This window comes from Leuciscus leuciscus (genome assembly GCF_965113295.1).
Source record: "Leuciscus leuciscus genome assembly, chromosome: 12".
NCBI classification, from domain to species: domain Eukaryota; kingdom Metazoa; phylum Chordata; class Actinopteri; order Cypriniformes; family Leuciscidae; genus Leuciscus; species Leuciscus leuciscus.
The window spans coordinates 8,519,670-8,541,894 of NC_138736.1; the positions used below are offsets into that span (position 1 = coordinate 8,519,670).

General features: G+C 38.5%; 1 protein-coding gene across 1 annotated transcript in view; it reads left to right on the forward strand.

The window, feature by feature from the left end:
* The window catches only part of csmd2 (CUB and Sushi multiple domains 2), a 324,493-nt gene that overhangs the window by 206,111 nt on the left and 96,157 nt on the right, over window positions 1-22,225 (forward strand). Inside the window, exons 22-25 of the mRNA XM_082187012.1 lie at window positions 84-253; window positions 347-503; window positions 930-1,121; window positions 6,371-6,497. Coding sequence (XP_082043138.1) covers window positions 84-253; window positions 347-503; window positions 930-1,121; window positions 6,371-6,497 — 646 coding nt within the window. The remainder of the gene's footprint in view (window positions 1-83; window positions 254-346; window positions 504-929; window positions 1,122-6,370; window positions 6,498-22,225) is intronic.

Genomic DNA, 22,225 nt, shown 5'->3' on the forward strand with positions numbered 1-22,225 from the left:
GTGTATAATGTGTGTTTGTGTTCATACTGAGATCATGGGTGATTCGTCAGAGGTCATTTGACTTCTTACCTCCCTTTCTGCAGCTGAATGCGGATCTTCTGTAACCGGGAAACAAGGAGTTTTACTCTCTCCCAACTACCCTGGATATTACGGTAACAATCATGAGTGCATCTACTCCATTCAAACCCAACCCGGTAAAGGCATCCAGCTCCGAGCACGGGATTTCCGCCTGGAGGAGGATGACATTCTTAAGGTGTTTGTGACTTAGTATGCATTTGTGCTTGTGTGTAATGTTTGTTTGTAAATTCTGCAAAGACTGTATGTGTCTTTTTTATGTGTCTTTCAGGTGTATGACGGTAGCAGTAGCAGTACCCGACTGCTGGGCACCTTCACAGGCACAGAGCTGATGGATGTCACTTTAAACAGCACGTCCAGCACCATGTGGCTCGAGTTCATTAGTAATAGTGACAATACCAGCAAAGGTTTTGAGCTGCACTTCACCAGTGAGTAGCACACTGACATCTTGCAGCCCTCACACAGCAGTACAGAGATAGATAGATAGATGGATGGATGGATGGATGGATGGATGGATGGATGGATGGATGGATGGATGGATGGATGGATGGATGGATGGATGGATGGATGGATGGATGGATGGATGGATGGATGGATGGATAGATAGATAGATAGATAGATAGATAGATAGATAGATAGATAGATAGATAGATAGATAGATAGATAGATAGATAGATAGATAGATAGATAGAAAGAATCAGACAAACCATGGTATATTTGCACATTTCTTAAGACTTCTATGTGAATTTCCTTTTAAGGATTTGTAAAGGAATTATATATACAGTACATACACCAGAGGCGAGGTTTTCAAGGACACACTCTTTTTTTTTTTTTTTTTTTTTTTTTTTTTGCAGGTTTTGAGTTGGTGAAGTGTGAAGACCCAGGTGTGCCTCAGTTTGGCTTTAAACGGGAGGACAAAGGTCACTTTGCAGGCAGCACGGTGTCATATAGCTGTGATCCTGGCTACAGTTTAAAGGGCCCGGAGGTTTTGACGTGTCTCAGAGGGGAGAGGAGAGCATGGGACAGCCCCCTCCCGCTGTGTGTGGGTAAGACAACTACTGAATGCTCACACTCATTCACAATACCTTCCCCAGGAAAGCCAATTATTGCGTGGATGGTTCTGAACCATAAGTGGACCATATCAGATGTTAGGCTCTTTAATTGTTAAACACGCTACCTGTCAACAATAATTATTTACTTAATGTAGCCAAAAATCTTTAAAGTCTTTCAATCTTTAAATGTAAATATATATTTTTTTTTTTATTTTTTTTTATGTTGTACTATAATATTAATATAACTGTATTATATTGAATTCTAAAGATTATTTTATAATCAGATCTAAATGAATATATAATCATTTTTATTTAATTAAATGAATGGTTGTATATTAAATTGTTAATATATAATTGTTATACACTATCTATTTATTTGTTTATTTATTTTTCTATAGAAGAGGTTAAAGTTCTTGGTAGGAGAAGAAAAAGTTTGGGAATTTTAAGTGATCAGCTTCCAAGTATTTCTCATCACTTCCTCTAGCTGTATTAGTATTTCATCACAAACTTTAAATCTGCCACATGGCCTTCTATGATACACTCTGAGAAATTGCTTCATGAATATGAACCCCCAAAGCGGAGAGAGTTTGATTAATTTGAGCACTCTTTTTTTTCTTCTTCTTCATGTGTGTGCATCTTCTACCACCCACCCTTAAATTCAGCCTGGGTTCTGCTCAATGTGAGTTTATCACAGACCCGCTTCTGCAGTGCTGTTGAATTTTGAATTATAGTGCATTCCACCTGAGCCTATGGAGACCTTTAGGCAAAATTGAAATGCCCATAAAGAGAGGGGAGAAATGGAACGAGGTATCAGCAAATATTTTTCATCCGCCACAACAGGAAACTAACTAGTACTGTAGAAAACAGAGGGTGGACAGTGAGAAATGAGAAGTTGGTGAGAGTAAGAGAAAGAGGGAGAGAATGAGAGAGCAAGAAATTTAGTTTTATGACTTACGAAGCAGGTCATCCCAGGAGTTGAAGAAGATGGGTTTGTTTCATTGTGATTTATGGCTCTGCTGTCCACTATGGGAACATTTGTCAGAAATTCATATGAGATAAAAAAAATATATATATATATATAAAAAACTGCTGGAACAAGAACAAGTGAGACAGATAAAAAAAAACGTAATATAAAAATCTCAACAATAAGATATACAAGTAAAACAATCTTGTGCAAACCCTTTTTTGGCATTGTAAAACTACTGTCATGATTTACTAAAGACACGCAGTGAAAGATCAGCGCTCAAAAGGTTTGGACAGATTTATTTTTGCGGCTGACCTTATTGCATATGCATTTGTAGGAGTTTCCCTTTCAGAACCAAAATTAATAGGAGAAGAGTATTTAAATGAATCATGCAAGGTGATTTACTAAGGTTTGCGTTTGTCAATTTACTGGTATTTGCGCTGGCCAAAAAAAAAGCATTTCTTAAACCAGACGCTAATTTGCGCTGCTCTTGGTAGATTGCGTTGGTCATTATGGAAATAATACGGCTGCGTTTATGTTCTTTAATTTGCGCTTTGTCAGTAGATCACACGCAGAACTTTCCACTCACAGTTGTACTTTTTTTTGGAATAGTGCTCTCACGCTAGTTCAGTTTAGTAAATCTGGCCCTAAATATAGTAAGATTTGAGTTTAACCCAGAAAAACAAACATTAGCTGTGGGCTAAGAAAGTAAACCTAATTCAATATATTCTTTTTAAACCTAATATCTTATAATACCTAATACCTATATATACCTATATACTATTTTGCTTACAATTCTGTATGTAATAAATATATCTTGTTTTTAAGAAATTTCTGATGTTTGTTCGGGAAAAGACTAAAAATCTCTTCAACTTTTGCATTCAACAATTGATTTTTGTTCTATGCTGCACCAACAGAAATGATCAAAAGTGTCTCTTTGTGTCTGTGATTATACCCTTCAGGATGTATGACAATGGCTTGAGAGGCTGAAGTGTGCATTTGAACACATTGCACTTGCATGCTTTGACATGTATATCTCACATGACTACAAACACTGGCCATCGTGTAATTTGTGTCATTGCTTGACCAAGGCTCAAGGAGAAATGCGTGTAGGGAAAGTGTCTGAAGCAAATGTGTGAAGTGCCCCTCCACTGACTTGATTGTACTTCGTTCCTATGCTTAAGTAGTTTTGGAGAAATAGTAGGGTACAACTGGGCTAAAGGCACCTTAAGAAAACATTTGCTTTTCACTGCACTCATGGTGTATGATTGCAGAAAAAAAATAAAAATAAATTTGTATTGAACATTGATAATTTGATTATATGATTAATATCATATTTTAAAAGTGATAGTGTCATTATAAATTTGGTGATCATCCCTAAGGTGGACACCCAACTTAATATATGATATTTACCATCTGAATCTAACCATGTCATGTCAAATAGAAAAGTCAGCCAGCTATTTATTATCATGTTAATTACTGTGCCTTTAGCCCCAACAGTACCATACTTTTACATATCCTTCCTTTACTGGACATGACTGAAATGTTTATAATCAACCATACACAAATAATAAAAATAAAAAAAGACTATGGTATCATATAATTATTAATTTAAACAATTTAAAGGAACACGTTTTGGGATATTCACATTTTAAATTAACATATTTTGTGTCCTAAAGCCACATTTTAAAACACATTACTTCATACATTTGTTTTCATAGAAACTTTGACTTTTGTGAATAAACCAGTTTCTTGTAAGATAAACTAAACTGGTTGCTTTACAAAATGTATGCACTTTTAATTTCACTGTCCTCAGGTTCTCTGGATACCTGTCAAAACCCAAGGATCGGTGAACAGTATCATTATTAGTTGTATATGTAAAGTATATTGTAATAGGGGTGTAACAATACACATATTTGGTCCGGGTCTTTTGGTTTGGTATGCATACGAATAAAGTTTCTTAACTACTGCACATGTAGAACATCTCTGTGTGAACATCTCAAACTCCCAAGTTTCCCCCCAGGATAAGACAATGTCGTTCTGATATCTGGAAAATAATGAATGACACAGTGAGCTGTTGCCGAATAAGTGCACGACCCAAGTTGTCTTAAACATGAGACGTTCTTTATATTAGCGCTTCAAACTAGATCATAAACCTACAAGGCTTTGCCCTACTGTCAGATGGATTTGTTGTTTAATGCGTTTGAGATGTGTATTATTCAGCGCATTACGTACATTTATGGTTGTGCACTTGCCTGTAAATGTTGTTACAAATTTGCGCAGGTATATCCATTTCGCATAAAGACTTATTTAACTTCAAAGACTTAAAGAATGAGTGCCGGTGTGCATGCACTTCAAATAGAAAGAGTATATTAGAATGAGAGCGCAATAATTCTAACCTTATTCTGAAGTATGTTGCTAACTTATTTTGCATCCAAAAGTGTAAGCACTTCAAATGTGTTCCCAGTTACAACAGCACCATTCACTGCAGTGTGTGTTGCTGCCAGTTGCAGCACAATTGGCCGATGTAGTTTAATAATACCATTTCTAGTAGTTTAAAAACCACCATTTAATAATCAAATATTTTTTTTCCAACGCTTTACCCAAATATATTAAACCGTGACTTTAAAAACAAGCTACATACCAAACCACCATTTGTGTTTACTCCCCTATGTATCTATACTTAGTCTATCGGCAACTTATCTTTAAAAAAAAAGCATCTTTAATGGTTTTATTAAGATTTACTCTGTATCCTGTCCCTGTCCAAAGAGTGTATACTGTATGTGTATGTACGAGTGTATACTGTGTAAGGGCACACACATTTGACCTCTTGAAATGATGATGACGATGGCAGGAGTTGGAAATAAGACTCTCACAACTTCCTGATCCGTGAAACTGGAACTGTCACACGTACTGGGCCCAACCTCCTGACAAACAAGTGATTTGTTTCCCCATTGCCCGCTACCACCAGCACCACCATTGCCCCAGTGTAAGATGGATAGTCATGTCTGGTGCAGGACATATTACCAACACTATCAGTGATATTAGCCAAAGGAAATATGCCCTCCCCAGGGAAGGCTCAATCCTGGAAGTGATATACGGCCACATTATTCACATTATTCAGCTCCGCTCAGTGCTGAATGTATTCTTTTAAAGTGGAAAGTTATACGTGCCCCTCCACCTGATAATGCATTGCTAACAGCACACTATGTTCCATCCTTGCTCGAGGGATTTAGGCTATGTCTACATTAATCCGAATACATTTGAAAACTGTGTTTATGTTTTCAAACGCTCCCCATCCACACTGGCATTTTTTTTTTTAAGTTGCTCATCCTCACTGAAACGTCTGAAAATGCTTAAATCACCTAATGTATGCGTAAAACATCATAAAATCTCACATGATGATACCAAAAGAGCAGACACAAAGTTCTCACGTTATTCTTCTGGCACTATCATTTTATTAGCAGAATATCCCACCACTCAATGTTGCGTCCAGGTTGCACTCAAAATGGTATGGTCTGAAATGCAATTGTCAGCGTGTGTTGCCGCAGGACAGCAATTGCGAGTACATTTTCTGTCATCTTTGCAGGAATGCTATATGAACATTCTACAAAGGAACATTTCTCTTTAGCAACACTATGACAGTAATTAGCAGAAACGAAAATTGCCGGGATAACCATAGATATCTATGGGTAAAATGTGCATCACATGACTAAGCATGCATCATTGTTTTCAAATACCTCCATTTTCACTGTCCACACTACAATGTAAAATTGATCCATTTGGTAGGATGTTTTCAAAAAGCGCCGTCTTTGTTGACAAAACGCCATCTCAGTGTGGACAGAAGGCCAAAAATAAAAAAAAGTGCATTCAAACTAGAACAAATTAGTGTGGACAAGGCCTCTCCCTTAAAGGTTTTTCTTTTTTTTCCCCACTTGTTTTTAAAGTGAGATTGCTTTAGTTGGTTTTAACTGAGAGAACATTTACACCAAAGTCCTGAATTTTTTAAGTTATTGACATTCAGTAATTTATAGTCCACATTGAAAATGTATCTAATTCAAACCTGATAATCAATATTATACTGTAAAATGAACAGATATTTATATTATATTTAAAACATAAATTTAATAAATAATTAAGAGAAATGATAAACATTTACGCTAGTGGTTTCAGAGAAATTTTATTTTTTTATTTAGTCAAATATGTACTGTTTTGGTGCTTCAGAGCTGTGAGCTGTCATTGAAGGATGGTGCTTTTGTTTATCTCTTTCTTCACCCAGCCGAGTGTGGAGGAACGATTAAAGATGAGCCCATGGGCCGGATTCTGTCTCCTGGTTACCCAGCGCCTTATGAGCACAACTTGCACTGTGTCTGGACTATTGAGGCGGCACTTGGAAGCACCATCGGGTGGGTATCTACTCTTCCATTACCCCCCTCCTCACCATCTGTCCCTTCATCACACTGTTTCTCTTTTGATATGTTCATCTGCCTCGAAATGTAACTTCCAATCATATCTTCCATCCAATATCTTTGACCTTGAATTTCAAACCATTAACTCATGCTGACGATCCTAAGCTCTGGGAACTTCCTTAATTGAGTCATTCCATGAAAGGAGTCTCATTGTTCACCATATTTGATGCACACACATTTACTTGAGCCCTATCCGGACGGGACTAGTTTAACATGGAGAGGTGGGGTAAAGTAACAATTACCAGAGCTTCTCTGTGATTTTAGTTCTGTCCGAATGTGCCATTTCATGACATTATCATTATGGATAATGTCAGTAAAGATTACGGCGACTTTTACCTTCAGTAAAAAGGTCCGTAAAAATTACGTCAGGTAATACTAATCCTGTGTGAATAGACCCGCTGTAAATATGTACGTAAATATTTCGTAATTTCCTGTTTAATGTCCGCGTTTTTTCAAGAATGAAGACGCTTGAAAAAGCATTCAAGTCAAGTCAAGTTTATTTGTATAGCGCTTTTCACAATACAGATTGTATCAAAGCAGCTTCACAGTATTAAATTAAAATAATACAACAAAGGAATTTATTCATTGATCAAATTAAATTAAATATCCCCAAAATATACCCAACTGAGCAAGCCAAAGGCATTCAGTTGCGTTCTAGACACTGGGACAAGTCTGTGGCAAAACTCAAGTGTTTTCCGCATACCATTCAGATCAGAAAGAAGATCGAAGCACTTGTTAGAGGCAAGTGCCTTTAACCAACACAATCCAATCTGAAGTTAGTTAATGCATAATTCGACCGGCCATAACTGTTTTATATAATATAGGTTATGTGTTTGCGCACGTGATATCAGGAAGCAACGTAATACGCACATGATGACACGAGTTACCCCTCCCACTTCTGCTCTTTTTACTGAGGTATCTTATCCCATGTGAATTGGCCATTAATATTACAGACGTCCTGTGGTAAAATTACACTACTCCATCTACCCTTGTAAAGTTAATCCCATCCGAAAAGGGCTTTTGTTGTCTAAATGGGAACATTCCATATACGTCTATTGTTTTTATATACACCTAGCTATACAGCTAGTTATAAATACTATAAACCTAACCCACACACAAACCCTGACTGAAAACTTTCTGGATTTTTTACAATTAAAACTTTTTATGTTTTATTTTTACAAAACGAGGATGTCCCCAAAATGAGGTTTTGTCAGATTTAGCTCACTTCTGGATACAACTTTGTCACAAAAATTTGGTTTAGTATATTAATGTATGTATATTAACCATATTTTAGTGATACCCAGAGGTATGTATATGCATATAATCCAAAATGAAAAACACACCCATTTCATCGAATGACTCAATATGTCCATCCTTCTATCCCACCACACTTGCCATACTGTGTCTAATTGGTTTGATGGTGATATTTGTCAGCTCTCGCCTTAGCCTCAAGCACCGATTGGCTTGCAGGCTGAGCACTAGCTCTGCGCATGCCAGTATTGTTCATCGTGCTGTCACAGTCAGCAGGACTCAGAGAAGCTAGGAGGACATTAGCACTTTGGCAGCCCTACAGGCTGACCTCTTCCCTTCCCCAGCAAATCGCCCCCCTTTCGCACTAATGAATGAACATGCCCCCTTGTTAATTGCCACTCGTTTCGCCAGCGTAATTTTGCATGAAATCTCGCTGCTGAGCTCTGCCTAATTTGTCCGAGGCTTTAATTGTGGCTGTTTATCAGATACTTTCCCCGCCCTTCATCTAGATAGTTTAAGAGCTCCCAGACACTGTTTTCTTGCTGTGTTAAAGTGGTTCGAAATTGACATTTGATTTGGTGTTGCTGGCTAAAGGCTTTGTAAGGTGCTTTGAAGATGTGGAAAGCTCAATCAAATTCTCCTTCTATCCTGTATCCTTTGTGTTCATAAATAGTTGGAAATGAGCAATGAGCCGAGTGTAATTATATCATAAGGGTTATTGAGTATCAAACGCTGTTACACCCCTCCAGACGCTCAAGTGAGACGAGCTAGCCACATTTAATAATTCAGGTCACCACCTGTCCTTTTTTGTATAACCAAGTAATTTAATACTGTCTGATACTCAGATGTTGCCTGCTTAAAGCCTGTACTTAGTCAGTGTCATGCAATAATTGCCACAAAAACAATTTTCTTACTGTGTTCTTAAGGACAATGTGAAGTGGAGTGCCTGAAGCCCTTTTAACCCCTAAATTGTTGCAACAAGTGGCCTCTTGTGGATGATATTATTTATGTTTCCCCAGTCATCTCAATGCCAAAAGTGTCCCAAAGTTTTTTTGTTTTTTGTGTGAAAAGTTCCTTATGTTAACCAAGGCTGCATTAATTTGATCAAAACTACAGTAAAACAGTTATTTTATTATATTTAAAATGTAATTTATCCACATGATGGCATGTTCAGTGTCACATGATCCTTCAGAAATCATTCATATATGCTGATTTGGTGCTCTAGAAACATTTCTTATTATTATCAATGTTGAAAACTTCTTAATATTTTTGTTGAAACCATGATATTTGTCAGGATTTTTTGAAGAATAGAAAGTTCAGAAGAGCACCATTTATTTGAAATAAAAAAGTTGTGTCAATGTAAGTCTCTTTTGATACATTTAATGCATTCTTGCTGAATAAAAATAATGTAAAAAAAATTACTGACCACACACATTTTCATTTATTTTAAATATTTATTTTTCCAAGTGAGTCACAACTGCCACTGGGTATTAAGTGTGCTCCAATCAATCGGGTGTCGATTGTTATCGCCTGATAATCATTTTAAATAGTTTTAGCCGATCAGAAAACTTGCGAGACAATTTTTCTATGCCCAGTTCTACCAGATGTCACAAAAAAAAAAAAAGATAAATTTGCTATGTCTTTGCGGAGAGATTTCAATGACAGCAACCTTACAACAATGACAGCAAAAAACTAGGGCTGGGCGATATTAGTGCTTTCTTTTAACCTTCATAATAGTGCACTATCGTTCCTCCCTAAAAGCCCAAACTTGAGATCCCTTACTGGGATTAAATTAACCTGGGATATTAACCTAGCAAACACATCTAGTACAATATGAAGACATCCGAAGTGTTTACCACCAAAACGTGTTAGCTAAGTAAACATGTCTGAGCTTGAGCATGTAAAGGAGTGTGTGACTTATTTAAAATCGTATTAGTTGGAAATCATGTTCCAATACTCCGTTCCGCAATCAGCAGAAATCATTTCTAAAAAAAGCTTGTCTGTCAACAGTAAACAGCTCTTACAGTGTGCATTTGTGTGTGATGTGATGTTCATTTAAGTATATCTAGTACAACTATATGATCACATATGAGTATCGCAGGTCATATAATGAGGTGTTAGAATGTGTGTGTTTTCCTCTTCCTGTATGTCTGTGCAAGTGTTATTAAGAGATCCCTTTCCACAGGCACAGGATAATTAATAGATCAGGTCCCTTCCAGTCTCAGACCTAGTTCCCCAGTGTAAAGTATGCACATACTTTTCTTTGATCTCATCTTGAGCAATCAATTATTCAAGATCATTTGCAATGCAATAAGTTTCAGAATATGTCCTTTGGCATATGACCAAAATCAGTATATAACTCTTATATAACAGTAATTTTACCTCACGGAATAAATCTAGAAATTATATTATTATATTAAATATAAATACAATTATAATTGAATATAAGTTATATATAAATACTCATAAACAACCAATACAAACGTTGAGGTTGGTTCTCTTACGAGAGGTTCTCTCGTACTTGCGTAATATCTTACGCTAGGGGAAAACCTCTTTTCCTCGAGATATTGAAGCCAAAAATTATCCTTAATTTTGCAATAATGTAAAACGCATTGCAGCAGCATGCAGACATGGGCGAGACAGCTCGCGCGCTCATTGGCTGCTCGGCGGCAACTGCACCAGCCTATCGATAGAGGCCCCTCATGACGTCAGAACCAATGAGGGTGCTTCGCGCCCACTACTTCATGTCCTGCCGAAAGCGGGTGGGGCTGGGGCTATAAATACGGCCCCGAGAGGCTGGTTTGGTCAGTTTTTTATCTCTTCAGCGAAGCTCACGCATCGCTGGATCCCGAGAGGAAGAAGCCGTCTGATAGAAGCACTCAGCGGGATTAGTGCTGCATCTGAAGCTGCTGGTCGACAACTCGCCGCCTTCAGTCGCCGTTCCTGCTCACGCTTTCCGGCGTACATATCCTTTTCTCTGCTACTGTGTTTTGTGTATGTGTGTGTTCGCCGCCGCGACACACACTCTCATTGCACTAAAAGAGCCGGGCGTCTTTTTCAAGATGCCGATTTCCTGAAGACACGCAGCTCTCGCGCTCGCTGACGGCGACTGCCCTCACTGCGAGCTAGTTATTGCCTATGGTGACTCTGCGGACTCACCTGGGTGATCTCCCTGTCGGCCCTGCCGGTATCTGAAGAGGAAGGAGACGCAGGCTTCCTTTGCCCGGTCAGGGCATTAAGAGCCTATGTGTCTCGCTCATCTGTTTTCAGACAGACGGAGCAGCTCTTTGTTTTGTTCAGCGGACGTTCTAATGGACTAGCCGCGTCAAAACAGAGTTTATCCAGACGGATATATATAGCACTGATGCTATAGCGCTAGCTTACACATCCAAGGGCCTGCAATGCCTGTTAGGTGTCAAAGCGCACTCCACGAGAGGCATGGCCTCGTCGTGGGCTTGGTCTAGTGGGATTGCCTTGCAAGATATCTGTATGGCGGCGGGCTGGGCCTCCCCGTCTACATTTATAAGGTTTTATAACCTCGAGGTTCCCGCTTTACAAGCTAAGTTGCTCTCTGTCTAATTTTTCAGTATTGCCTGCCCGTCGCTATCGGCTCAGGATGCTGAAACTGCTAGAGCGTCGATCACTGATCGTCTGTATACTTCTGTGGGCAGTGCGTAAGTCCCCCATATTTATCAGTCCAGGCCGAGTTCGCCCTGGCTGTGTGGAACACTTGATATAATCTGCTCTTATTAGAGCTCTATATTACAAGAATGATGCTATTCTAGCCCCTCTTCCCGGATTCTCTGCGAGTCCCTTGTGATTAGGCACTGTATGAGCCCCGGGCACCTGCCCTTGGGACTTTAGTGTTATATCTCAGGCACGCACGGCGTTTTACACTGTGTTCCCCTAGCGTAAGATATTACGCAAGTACGAGAGAACCTCTCGTAAGAGAACGTAACCTCGGTTCTCTCTAGAGAGGGAACGAGTACTTGCGTATCTTGCCGTGCATGCGTCATGTTCTGATTCGCTTCAGCGATGAAAAAACTGACCAAACCAGCCTCTCGGGGCCGTATTTATAGCCCTAGCCCCACCCGCTTTCGGCGGGACATGACGTAGTGGGCGCGAAGCACCCTCATTGGTTCTGACGTCATGAGGGGCCTCTATCGATAGGCTGGTGTAGTTGCCGCAGAGCAGCCAATGAGCGCGTGAGCTGTCTCGCCCATGTCTGCATGCTGCTGCAATGCGTTTTACATTATTGCAAAATTAAGGATAATTTTTGGCTTCAATATCTCGAGGAAAAGAGGTTTTCCCCTAGCGTAAGATATTACGCAAGTACTCGTTCCCTCTCTAGAGAGAACCGAGGTTACGTTAGTAACCGAGTACGTTTTTCATGTTCTTGAAAGAAGTCTCTTATGCTAACCAAAGGTGAATTTATTTGATCAAAAACACTGTTAAAAATGTTGTGTGACATAGGCCTACTTTAGTTACTTGGAAATATATGCTGTAATGTTTCAGTTTCTTGATATTTTATTGATAAATCACAGAACAGCTACTGAATGTTTCTGTGTGCGCGCGATCTGCACGTGATGTGTGAGCTACTGTCTGTGTGTGTTTGTGTGCGTTACATTGCAGTAGCACAATAGTTTAGATCTGCAATTAACTTACGTGTACAATAAGCTGTTTAAAACATACATTCACCCAATCCATTTTGAGCATCTAGATGGTATAGTCTTACATTTCTTGTGGAGTGCTCTCAGAGTTTGCATGTATTTGTCATTTTAATTGTTTGGAATGAAGTGTAAGTGGACCCCCAACACAATTTGGAGTGTGTGCTATATTTTTCAGCTTGACAGATTTTGTTTTAATTGAATATACCTCAGTTTAAGTGCTATATATCTCTATATAATGGGTGATACATTTGTACTGTCACAGGGTGTATACTGTGATATCACCTAGCTTCAGCTGTCCTGTCCTTGTAGACTTCCTTATCCAAAGGGGCTGATGGAAAAGTCTGAGTGTAGAGACATAAAAGGATGTGTAAGGGTGGACTGGGATGGTTGTATGATGTGGCAGGACGCTGACGGGGAGGGACACACTTTGGGGTTTCATGACACATGGGGTGCAGGTGATATTTCAATGTTCTTTCATCACAGACACATCTCCACCTCTGAGATGCCTTTGTTTGGCAAAGGTGATAATTACTTTCAGCAGCCTCTTCACACACACACACACACACAGAAAGATATACCGCCTAGCCCCAAATGTCCTCGTCCATGTGGGATTAGACATCGGTTAAGCCTGCTGTTCCAGAGCTGGTTTGGAACATTCGAGTCGCAGCTCAAAGGATCGTACTGTCACGCTCAAGGCTCATCTGCAGTCACGAAAGAAATCTGAGGAATTAACGGAAGCTGGGGTCCCTCTTCCCTATTCTGCTGTTTTATCAACCTCTTTTTCTCTTCCTCTAAAGCCTTCAAGTCATAAATTAGCCCTGTTCTCTTCTTGTTTCCATCCCATCTTGTCAAAGTTTCTTCTCTTCTCTTCTCTTCTCTTCTCTTCTCTTCTCTTCTCTTCTCTTCTCTTCTCTTCTCTTCTCTTCTCTTCTCTTCTCTTCTCTTCTCTTCTCTTCTCTTAGTTTTCATTTTCATTCTTAATAAAGGCAGGGCATAAAGGTTTTTAAAGTTATGATATATCATGGATCAAACTAAAATTAATTTATGACCATTTAAATTAATTATTAGTCTGTACATAAAGGAATTGCCACCTCCTCACCCCTACTTCTCACAGATACTCGCAGGTCTCACTTTTAGAATGAATATTTCTCACACAGCAACAATAATGTTAGATATGAAATGAATATCTCAGTGGGAAAGTTGTTGGTTTGTCAGTAGGGTATTCTGCTTTTAATTAATGTAAGTTAGTAAACAATTTAGTTTTAGGAGCTTAGGGTACAAAAATTGTTGAATTATTGGCTTGCGGGATGCTTAACATCATATTTAAGGCCATGGTTGCAGTCACACCTCATGACGCATAACTTTAAACACAACCACAAAACCAGTGCAAATAACACAGAACAGCAGTTTTTTGCATTATTTATTCATGCTGTGGTGTATGCTGGGAATAATAGTTCTGCCTCCAGCACCACTGGCATCACTGTGTGCTTCTTTAGTAGCTTAATCAGCAACATCGACCAGCTTGACCAGCCAAGATGCTAATGAACATCATCATTACATTGTTCCATCAGCAAGACCAGCACCAGACCAACGTAAACCAGCATGGACAAGCATTTTTGGAGTACAGACAGGGCCAGATTTACCTCATATTGTGACATAGGCAAAACAAATCTCTCTCCTCCCCCCAATATGCCCACTGGAAATGTTAAAACACTCATTTTTTTTAAAATGATTAAACCCTGTGTTGTCAAAGTTGATATTGTGGCTTTTTTTTAAATCAAGTGACGGGTATTTGACCAGCGAATGTCGTATTTTGTTCTGTCATTAGAACGGCCACATCTGAGGCAGCAAGTGTATAGTTTCATCAACCTACAGGCTATAAAGTTTATTGTTGCTATGTCAGTTTTGTATTTATTTATTTATTTATTTTATTTAGCCAAAATCTCATTTTATTAAAGATGAAGTGCAACGCACAGGCCTTAAGGACAGTATTGGCTATGACTCGACGGCAAATGCTAGGCAAAGACACTCTTCTCTGCTCCTCAAATACATAAAACATTATCCTTAATATATAGTTAAGAAAATGCTGTACTTGTTCAAAGAACCAGATCTTTATTTACCCTTGCAAACATACAGAGACGGTCCAAACCAGGGTTGTCAGGCCAGTTCTTTATCAAAACTCGCCAACAACGGCAATAAAAAACAAAACAACAACACAAATGTGGCAAAAGTGTAAATGTAGCCCAATTGACTTGGCAACACTGGTCCAAACTGCGTATGGCACTTAATTCACAATAGAGGCAGGGTGGAGTTACGAGGTTTAGTCACAAGCTCTTTTCAATACTTTTCATTCACTGTAAAAAAATTCTAACCCTCCCAAATCAAAAATTTCAAGTGACCGATAACATCTACATTTTTCAATTGGCCCAAGTGAAATTCTTGTTGCAATAGTCTGTTAACATTGGCTCAATGAGAAATAATACGTCAGACTAATTGAAAAATGTTGATGTTATCGGTCACTTGAAATTTTTGACTTGAGGATGTAATTTTTTTTTTTTACAGTGTTGGTTAAATATTTGTAAAACCCACAGACAGATGTAAAGAGTGACCAATAGTAATGATTTATGGAAAAAAGATAAAAGTGACAAAATGTGGAGAGACAAGCTTCTGCCTGACAGCAACAATATTATAAATTGTATTAATTTATAAAGTAATTGTCGTACAGAGTTTTAGCAGGAATTTTTGAGTGAAATAATAATAATAATAATGAAAAAAAACACATTGTAATTGCCCCCCCGGATATGCGAGCATATGCAATTGCCTAGAAAGCCTATGCATAAATGATCTGATCTGATCTGTTGCTTTTTTTTATCAGCAGGTTGTACAGGCACAGGGGAGAGAAAGACCCCTGAAGAGTCTAGAGTTGATCAATCAATTAATGAGGCTAATTTTTAATGAGCTGTGAAATTGTGCCATCTCACTTGCAATGTCTGCTTGGTCATTACTCTCAATATACAAACTGTCAAAGTTTGAAACTTACAATTTTTCTAAAAGGTTAATGTACCCCAAAATCCAATACTTTGCTAAATGGAGGAAATGTGCTCACGCGCACCGAGAATAATCTGATGATAAACACCCGGATGGTTCTTCTGCCGGTGTTCTCATGGGAGCACTTTGCAGTGGGGATGGCTGACAGCGGTAAAGGGAGGAGACCGTGCATTGTGGGTAGAAAGTGCTGTGCATTTGTTTTTAAGGTGGCCTCACATTTGCTGAATCAGACTGAGAACTGCTTCTTACACACCTATCCAGTCTGCCTACACTGCAGATAAAGATAACTAATCATTAATGCATCAGCTACTTCCGCCCTCTATATTCGACTCTAAATGAAGGGGTTTTATTTATGTTTTATTTATTTTTTGTGTATTTTTAAATAAATTGTTCGTGTTACGTAATGAATTACATTCTGTGTTTATTTATTTGTTTATTACCAGACAAACAAACGCAGACTAAGAATTTCTAGGCTGTTTCGTGCTGTTTTTTTTTTTTTTTTTTGGTTGGTTTGGTGCTGATCTAGCAGGTCTAGCATAGCCATAGCAGAAGTTAACTGGTGAAGCTAGCCAATAAGCCTCTCTGATGATTTTATTTATTTATTTTTTTGTCCAAGAATGTGTTTCTGGTTTTGAAGATAGAGTTGAATCATTATGGGGACGCTAGCAGAGTTTGAGTCTTGATCTTGTGGCCTTGACTTTGAGAGCTTTTGAAACCGTCTTCTCCCAGACGTTCATTGCTCTGGAAAACTGCTTTGAGAAACATGAATGATGCAATAAGTGAATCACTTTCTCTATTTCAGTTCATTAAAATGGCCAGCCTGGCTCTTAGACAAACAGGTCATGGTCTGGGATTGAATCTGGCATTTTCCCCCTTTCTTTAAATTCAAATAATAGTATTTTAGTTGTTGTTGTTTGTTTCTTTAACCACAATCAAAACTCATCCTCTCCTTCAATCAAATAGCTTCCATCCAAATTGCAGTCGTACCCATCTGGGATAATGGAGATGTCCTGCACAGATATGTGCATAAAGGTGCCCTTGAGCGGCTTGATGTTCTATACTCTGCTGCAATGAGAGATGAGCACCATCATTGTAGTGATTGCAACGCAGCATTGTATTGATATTCTGACATCATTTTGTTTTCTTCTTCAGAATCTCCTGTTGACTTACAATGATCTAACCGCAAGGGATGGCATCATTTGTAATAGAGGGCAACAATCCGGTTCTGGAAGTAAAAATTCCGGATCTAACAGCATAGCATAACATAACATAAGGAAATTGATTGATTTGATTTATTTTTTATTAACTTGTAAACCGTTCAAAACAGACCTACTGTGAGGCAATCAATGCTTTAATTGAAGCTATCATTCTACATTATTTAACTTGTTTTTAAAATAATTGTGTTTAACAGTGTAATTCCTAGTGGAAAAACCAAATGATCTATGATTATGCAAACAATTCACACATTTGTGCACAAATTCCTTCCAGTCACTTTTTGCATATATATATACTGTGTGTGTGTGTGTGTGTGTGTGTGTGTGTGTGTGTGTGTGTGTGTGTGTGTGTGTGTGTGTGTGTGTGTGTGTGTGTGTGTGTGTGTGTGTGTGTGCGTGTGCGTGTGTGTGTGTTTGTTTGTTTAATATATATGTAATATATTTAATTCGATTATGTCATCCACAATGCTTTTATTTGTCTTGCTTCATACATAACTATCCACCTTTACTGTCTAGTAAGCACAGGTATTTTCTTCAGGATGCAAATGCAAATTCAATGCAAATCTGTCCACCTTAGACAGGACATCTTTGTACACAATATTTACTCCATCTCTAAACACTACTGTCCACACATTATTTACAAAAATGCTACATTGTTCACTTGATTTTTCTCTGGGCACACCAGATCCTTCACTGGTTGCTTAATATTCAAAAAGTGACTGAAAGGAGTTTCATGAAACAATAAATTTCTCACCCAGCTTTCAAGTATAATTGACATTTTCACAAACACATGCAAATGCTTCTCACGTTCTTACCAATCATTAGATATTCATCTCATGCTTTCACAGATTACTGTCTCATTTATGTTAATATCTTTTTTTTTTTTTTTTTTATGTTGTGTATGTTTTCAAATTCTCTTTTCATTATTTTATTATTTATTCGCTTTCCATGTCCCTATCAGGATAATTAACACCGTCCTTGCTATATCATCCATGTAGATTTTGCTCTCAAGTGACTTGCCTGGGTAAGTGAATAAACAAATAAATGCATCCACAGACATGCATTCACAAAGCACACGTCGCTCCCTGTCTGCCAAGTCATTGCAGCAGGAACGCGGCGAGACTCCCGGGGTAGCGGCGCTGTTTGGTATTCATATGACACAGCTCTTCTCTCCATTCACCTTTCTTCCTCTCCTCTCTTTGGCACTTCCTTTGAAATCGAATTGAAGCACTTTGTTTCTTAAAGATGCGTGCAACACTTTGCTTACCTCTTGTTATCCACTTCAAAATGGTGGTTTTAGTTGTTTAATTTGGAAGGACAGGAGTCTTGGCTCAGTCTTGTGCTTGTTTTTAAATAAGTAGATACTTTTGGAAAAGAATAGAGTGAGTAAATCAGGTTTTTGATGACCTCTGTTGAGATCAAAAGTGTTTTTCCATCTCTTGAGATGCAGATGACCTCTACATTTTGCGTGGTTTTAGGGGAACAAATCAAACCTTGTTGGGTTTAGTCTTTCATCTCCCTCCACTTCTCCTTTGTGTTTAACATGCAAATCTGACAGACTGTAACCACCCACTCTCCTGCCAACGCTCCCCACAACCCTACCAACCGCCATCCCATCAGCGAGGATTACATGAAAGAGTTGTAGAGCAATAGAGAGAGAAACAGGAAAGGATAGACGAAAGAGTAAAACGCATTTCAATAAATAAAAAAGGAACATGAGGATTAGTTAACGATAGCTGCGTATGGAATAGCTGTACCAGTATGATGTTTGTTCAGGCAAGACCCTCGTTCTCCTCTCAATATCAGTGCCTGGAACTGAGGTTCATTAGCCTAGCATCACGACCAGAGCTTAGTTCAAAGAAACCCCTTAAGTTAAGCAAAACTGTTTATCCCAATATGGAAATTCTGTCATAATTTCCGCACCATCATGTCATTTCAAAACCTGTATGACGTTCTTTTTTGCTGTTGAATTCAAAAACAAGTATTTTGGAAAATGTCTCAAAAATGTCCATACAATGAAAGTATTCAATGTGTTAACAAAAACATTAAAACAGTAAAAGTTTATTGCAACTGGTTTCAGATTGTTTAACCTGGCTCTGAAAAGCCTCTAAACAGATCAATTTTGACCACTATCAATTTTCATACTGGTTCAGTCTGGTGTAACCATCATAAAGCAGCCTGAATCAGCACAGAATATGTGAAAATTAAAGATGATGAAAGAGTATGTGAAGAAGAAATAATTCTGAAGAGCAAAAGAGCAAAGTTAAAACTGCACTGATCTTCCATTCTTGGCTAATCAACTTCATGACCATCAAAATTTTTGATGAAACATGACAATTTTATCAAGTTGGTCTTTTTAGAGCGAGATAGAGTACTAATATAGTATTTGTTAAAGGTTGTATCAGTGATTTCAGGCCCAATTTTTTTTTTTTTATTATCACATTCATCTAATCTTTCCTAACGATCCGCTAGCTACCCACCCCATAAGCATGCTGTAAAAAAAAAAACGCATAGTGTTCCAACCAATCACTGACAGGGGGAGGGTGTTGTGAGGTTTTGTGCTCGTGTACGGCTGCATGCGAAGTCAGAGCTGAAGAAGAAGCTGGCTCAAAACCTCACAACACCCTCCCCTTGTCGGTGATTGGTTGGAACACTATTTATTTTGGTTTTGAGTGGTTGGTGAAACCAAATGTTTTTGTGTGCAGATCTCAGAGCCTAGGCTGCCTACAGAGACGCGTTTTTTTGACGGCATGCTTATGGGGCGGGCAGCTAGCGGATCGTTAGGAAAGATTAGATGAATGTGCAAGAGTTTGTATATTTTCATGTATATTTTGTATATTCGTTTTAGTAATTATGCTACTGTAATGTTCATATATTTTATATATACCTGTATTTATATTTAGCTGTATTTTTAATTTCAGTTTTTATTTTAGTAAAATGTATTTCCATAGTTCCAACAATTTAATATTTATGTTCAGTTATCATATATATATATACAAGCACCCACAAGCCAAGTTGCACCGTGTCTACATCAGACATGAGTGGCGCGATGCGCCAAAAGACAAAAGAACCCTTTATAATCAGTGATGTTATGCAACACGACAAATCCCTGACAGTAAACTGATGCCTCGTTTTATTTATGACGCACTCCATGCACTTGCTATACTTCTCATAGGAAGGACAAATGGATTTGCAACGGTTGGTTTGTCGCGTTCAGTGTAGACAGCTTCTAGCTGTTGCAGCTCGGCGGTTGCGTCCGGTGTGGACACAGTGTGCCCATCACATCAACAGTGTTTTTTTGTTTGTTTTTTTTTTGTTTTTTTGTATAAAAAGGTGACAATGAGAATATAACAAAACAAATATTTTGAAAGATGTGACACTTCATGCTGGTTTATGTTGGTTAGTGTTGATTTGGTGCTAGATTAGCTCATTATCATAGGAACTCCTGGTGAAGCTTGTTGGCGACACCAGAATACCAGCATCGAAAATACAGCTGGTTCCATCAACTGCACATAACACCTACTTTAGCATCTTGCAAGCAAAGAGGAAGTTGGCTGTCAGTAACAGAATAGGTGCATCATTGTGCGGCTGCTTCCTCTTGAGAAACCAGCCGCCACTCGCATAGATTAGCGCTTTAGCATGACACAGATCTGTCCTGTCGGCAGTGATGCGATGGATGTTGGAGTCCGAGGGGGTTTCTGAAGTGCTCGTTTCCTCACAGAAAGCAACAATGTGTGTGTGGTAAACCTTGGGGTTGCCAAATGGGTGGAGGGGGATGGAATAATTTGGTTCTTTATCAGATTTGTAAAAGCACTCTGGCTGTAGGCTGATTAATCTCATTTAGAACTTCTGGATTGAATAATGTTTTGCTTTCTTTATCTGTCTGCCTGTCTCGCTGCTGTCTCCTCCTGTCTTTCTCTCTCTTAACTCTGACTGTGATGTTATCGCTGGAGGTCACAACGTGTCTGTACTTGTTGGTCACTAGTTTAACAATGAATACAATGAATGGATGTGTGTGTTTATTGAATTCTGGTTGATTGGGACACTTTTTGCCATTGAGTTGACTGGGGAAAAGTGTCCCAATCGATCTGAATTCACCCCCTTTATATTCTAATTTGCATAGACTCTACTCAGACAAACTTTACCACATTGTCTCACCACTGAATCCTGCCGCTCTTGTCAGTGGAAGTCACTGACTCATTGAAAATGAATGAGTTGCCGCTGCTTTGTCGGTGTAAGTGTGAACGGGGCTTTACACTTAGATGCAGGGCCTTTCTTTATTGTATACACAGCTATAAATAACTGTTGATCTCTTCCATTTCACACCGAGACTGTGTGCAGAGTGAAATACCTGTAGTTCGCACAGTTGCTGTATATTGTGTGTTTATGTGTGTCTTTCATACTGAATAGACGGATTTGTTGAATTCTAAAACCCACACAATATTAAATTGAAACTGGGATTTAGAAGTACTTCCCACTCACATCTTTATGGGTGGAGAAACGCACATACATAGAGAGGTGGAAACCCGGGGAAGCTCTGCTAATTCACTTTCATGAATTACAGTAAGCCAAAGCGTTTTTGCTACTGGTATGTATGCGCTGTCATGGCAATAATATAGTGGAAGTACTACAAATGTATGGCCTACAACACTATTGAAATCGTTATTTACATCCCCACAGCAGTCGTTTGTAAAGGGGAGGATTGTATATTCAATAAAACCCCTTTTGTTTTCAGTAAGCAGACAGTCTTTTGGTTTCTAATGCAGATTGACATAACTGAAGTCATGGGGGGTGCATGTTTGTTTTCTAGAAATAAGTATCTAACTTGGCTTTTGAGACATCAATACTTTTTATGCCGCCCCTGAAGTCATCCATGTGTAAAAGGCCTGTGAACCATGACTGATAAGGTCAGCTTTTACACATGATCTCTTTTTCTTACTCACTAAGCACTGCAGTAATCGCTGTACTCAACCCAATGTCTCTTCTTGTTTTTGTTGTTGTTTTTTCTGTTAATGCAGCATGGTCTGTGCTAATGAGCTTTTGTGTATGTGTGACAAAGTTCTCCGCCGCTTCCTTGGTTAAGGGCTTTTACTTGAGTTTCTTAAAAGCAGGCTCCTGATATAATTTACATAATTTCCTTTCAAATTGCTAACTGTTGATGATTTAACTCGTTCCAGTTACACTGTGATTAGTTTATATGAATTTATTTATCTCAAGTTTTGTTTTAAATGTCTGTATTGTTCTACAGAAAGATTATTGAGGGAGTATCAAACAAAGTGTTTGCAGATATTAAGCAGACAGTCTACTAATACTCTAATGAGAGTTAGTTGGCATGTTGTTGCAAAGTTACTTGTTGCTACTAGAATGCTTTTAGTGGACTATTGAAAAAAAAAAAAAAAGTGTTACCGAAGGTTCCCCAGCTTGCTCCGCACACAAATGTCTAAGAAATTATTTGGGACAAATGTACTGTATTTCCATTTTT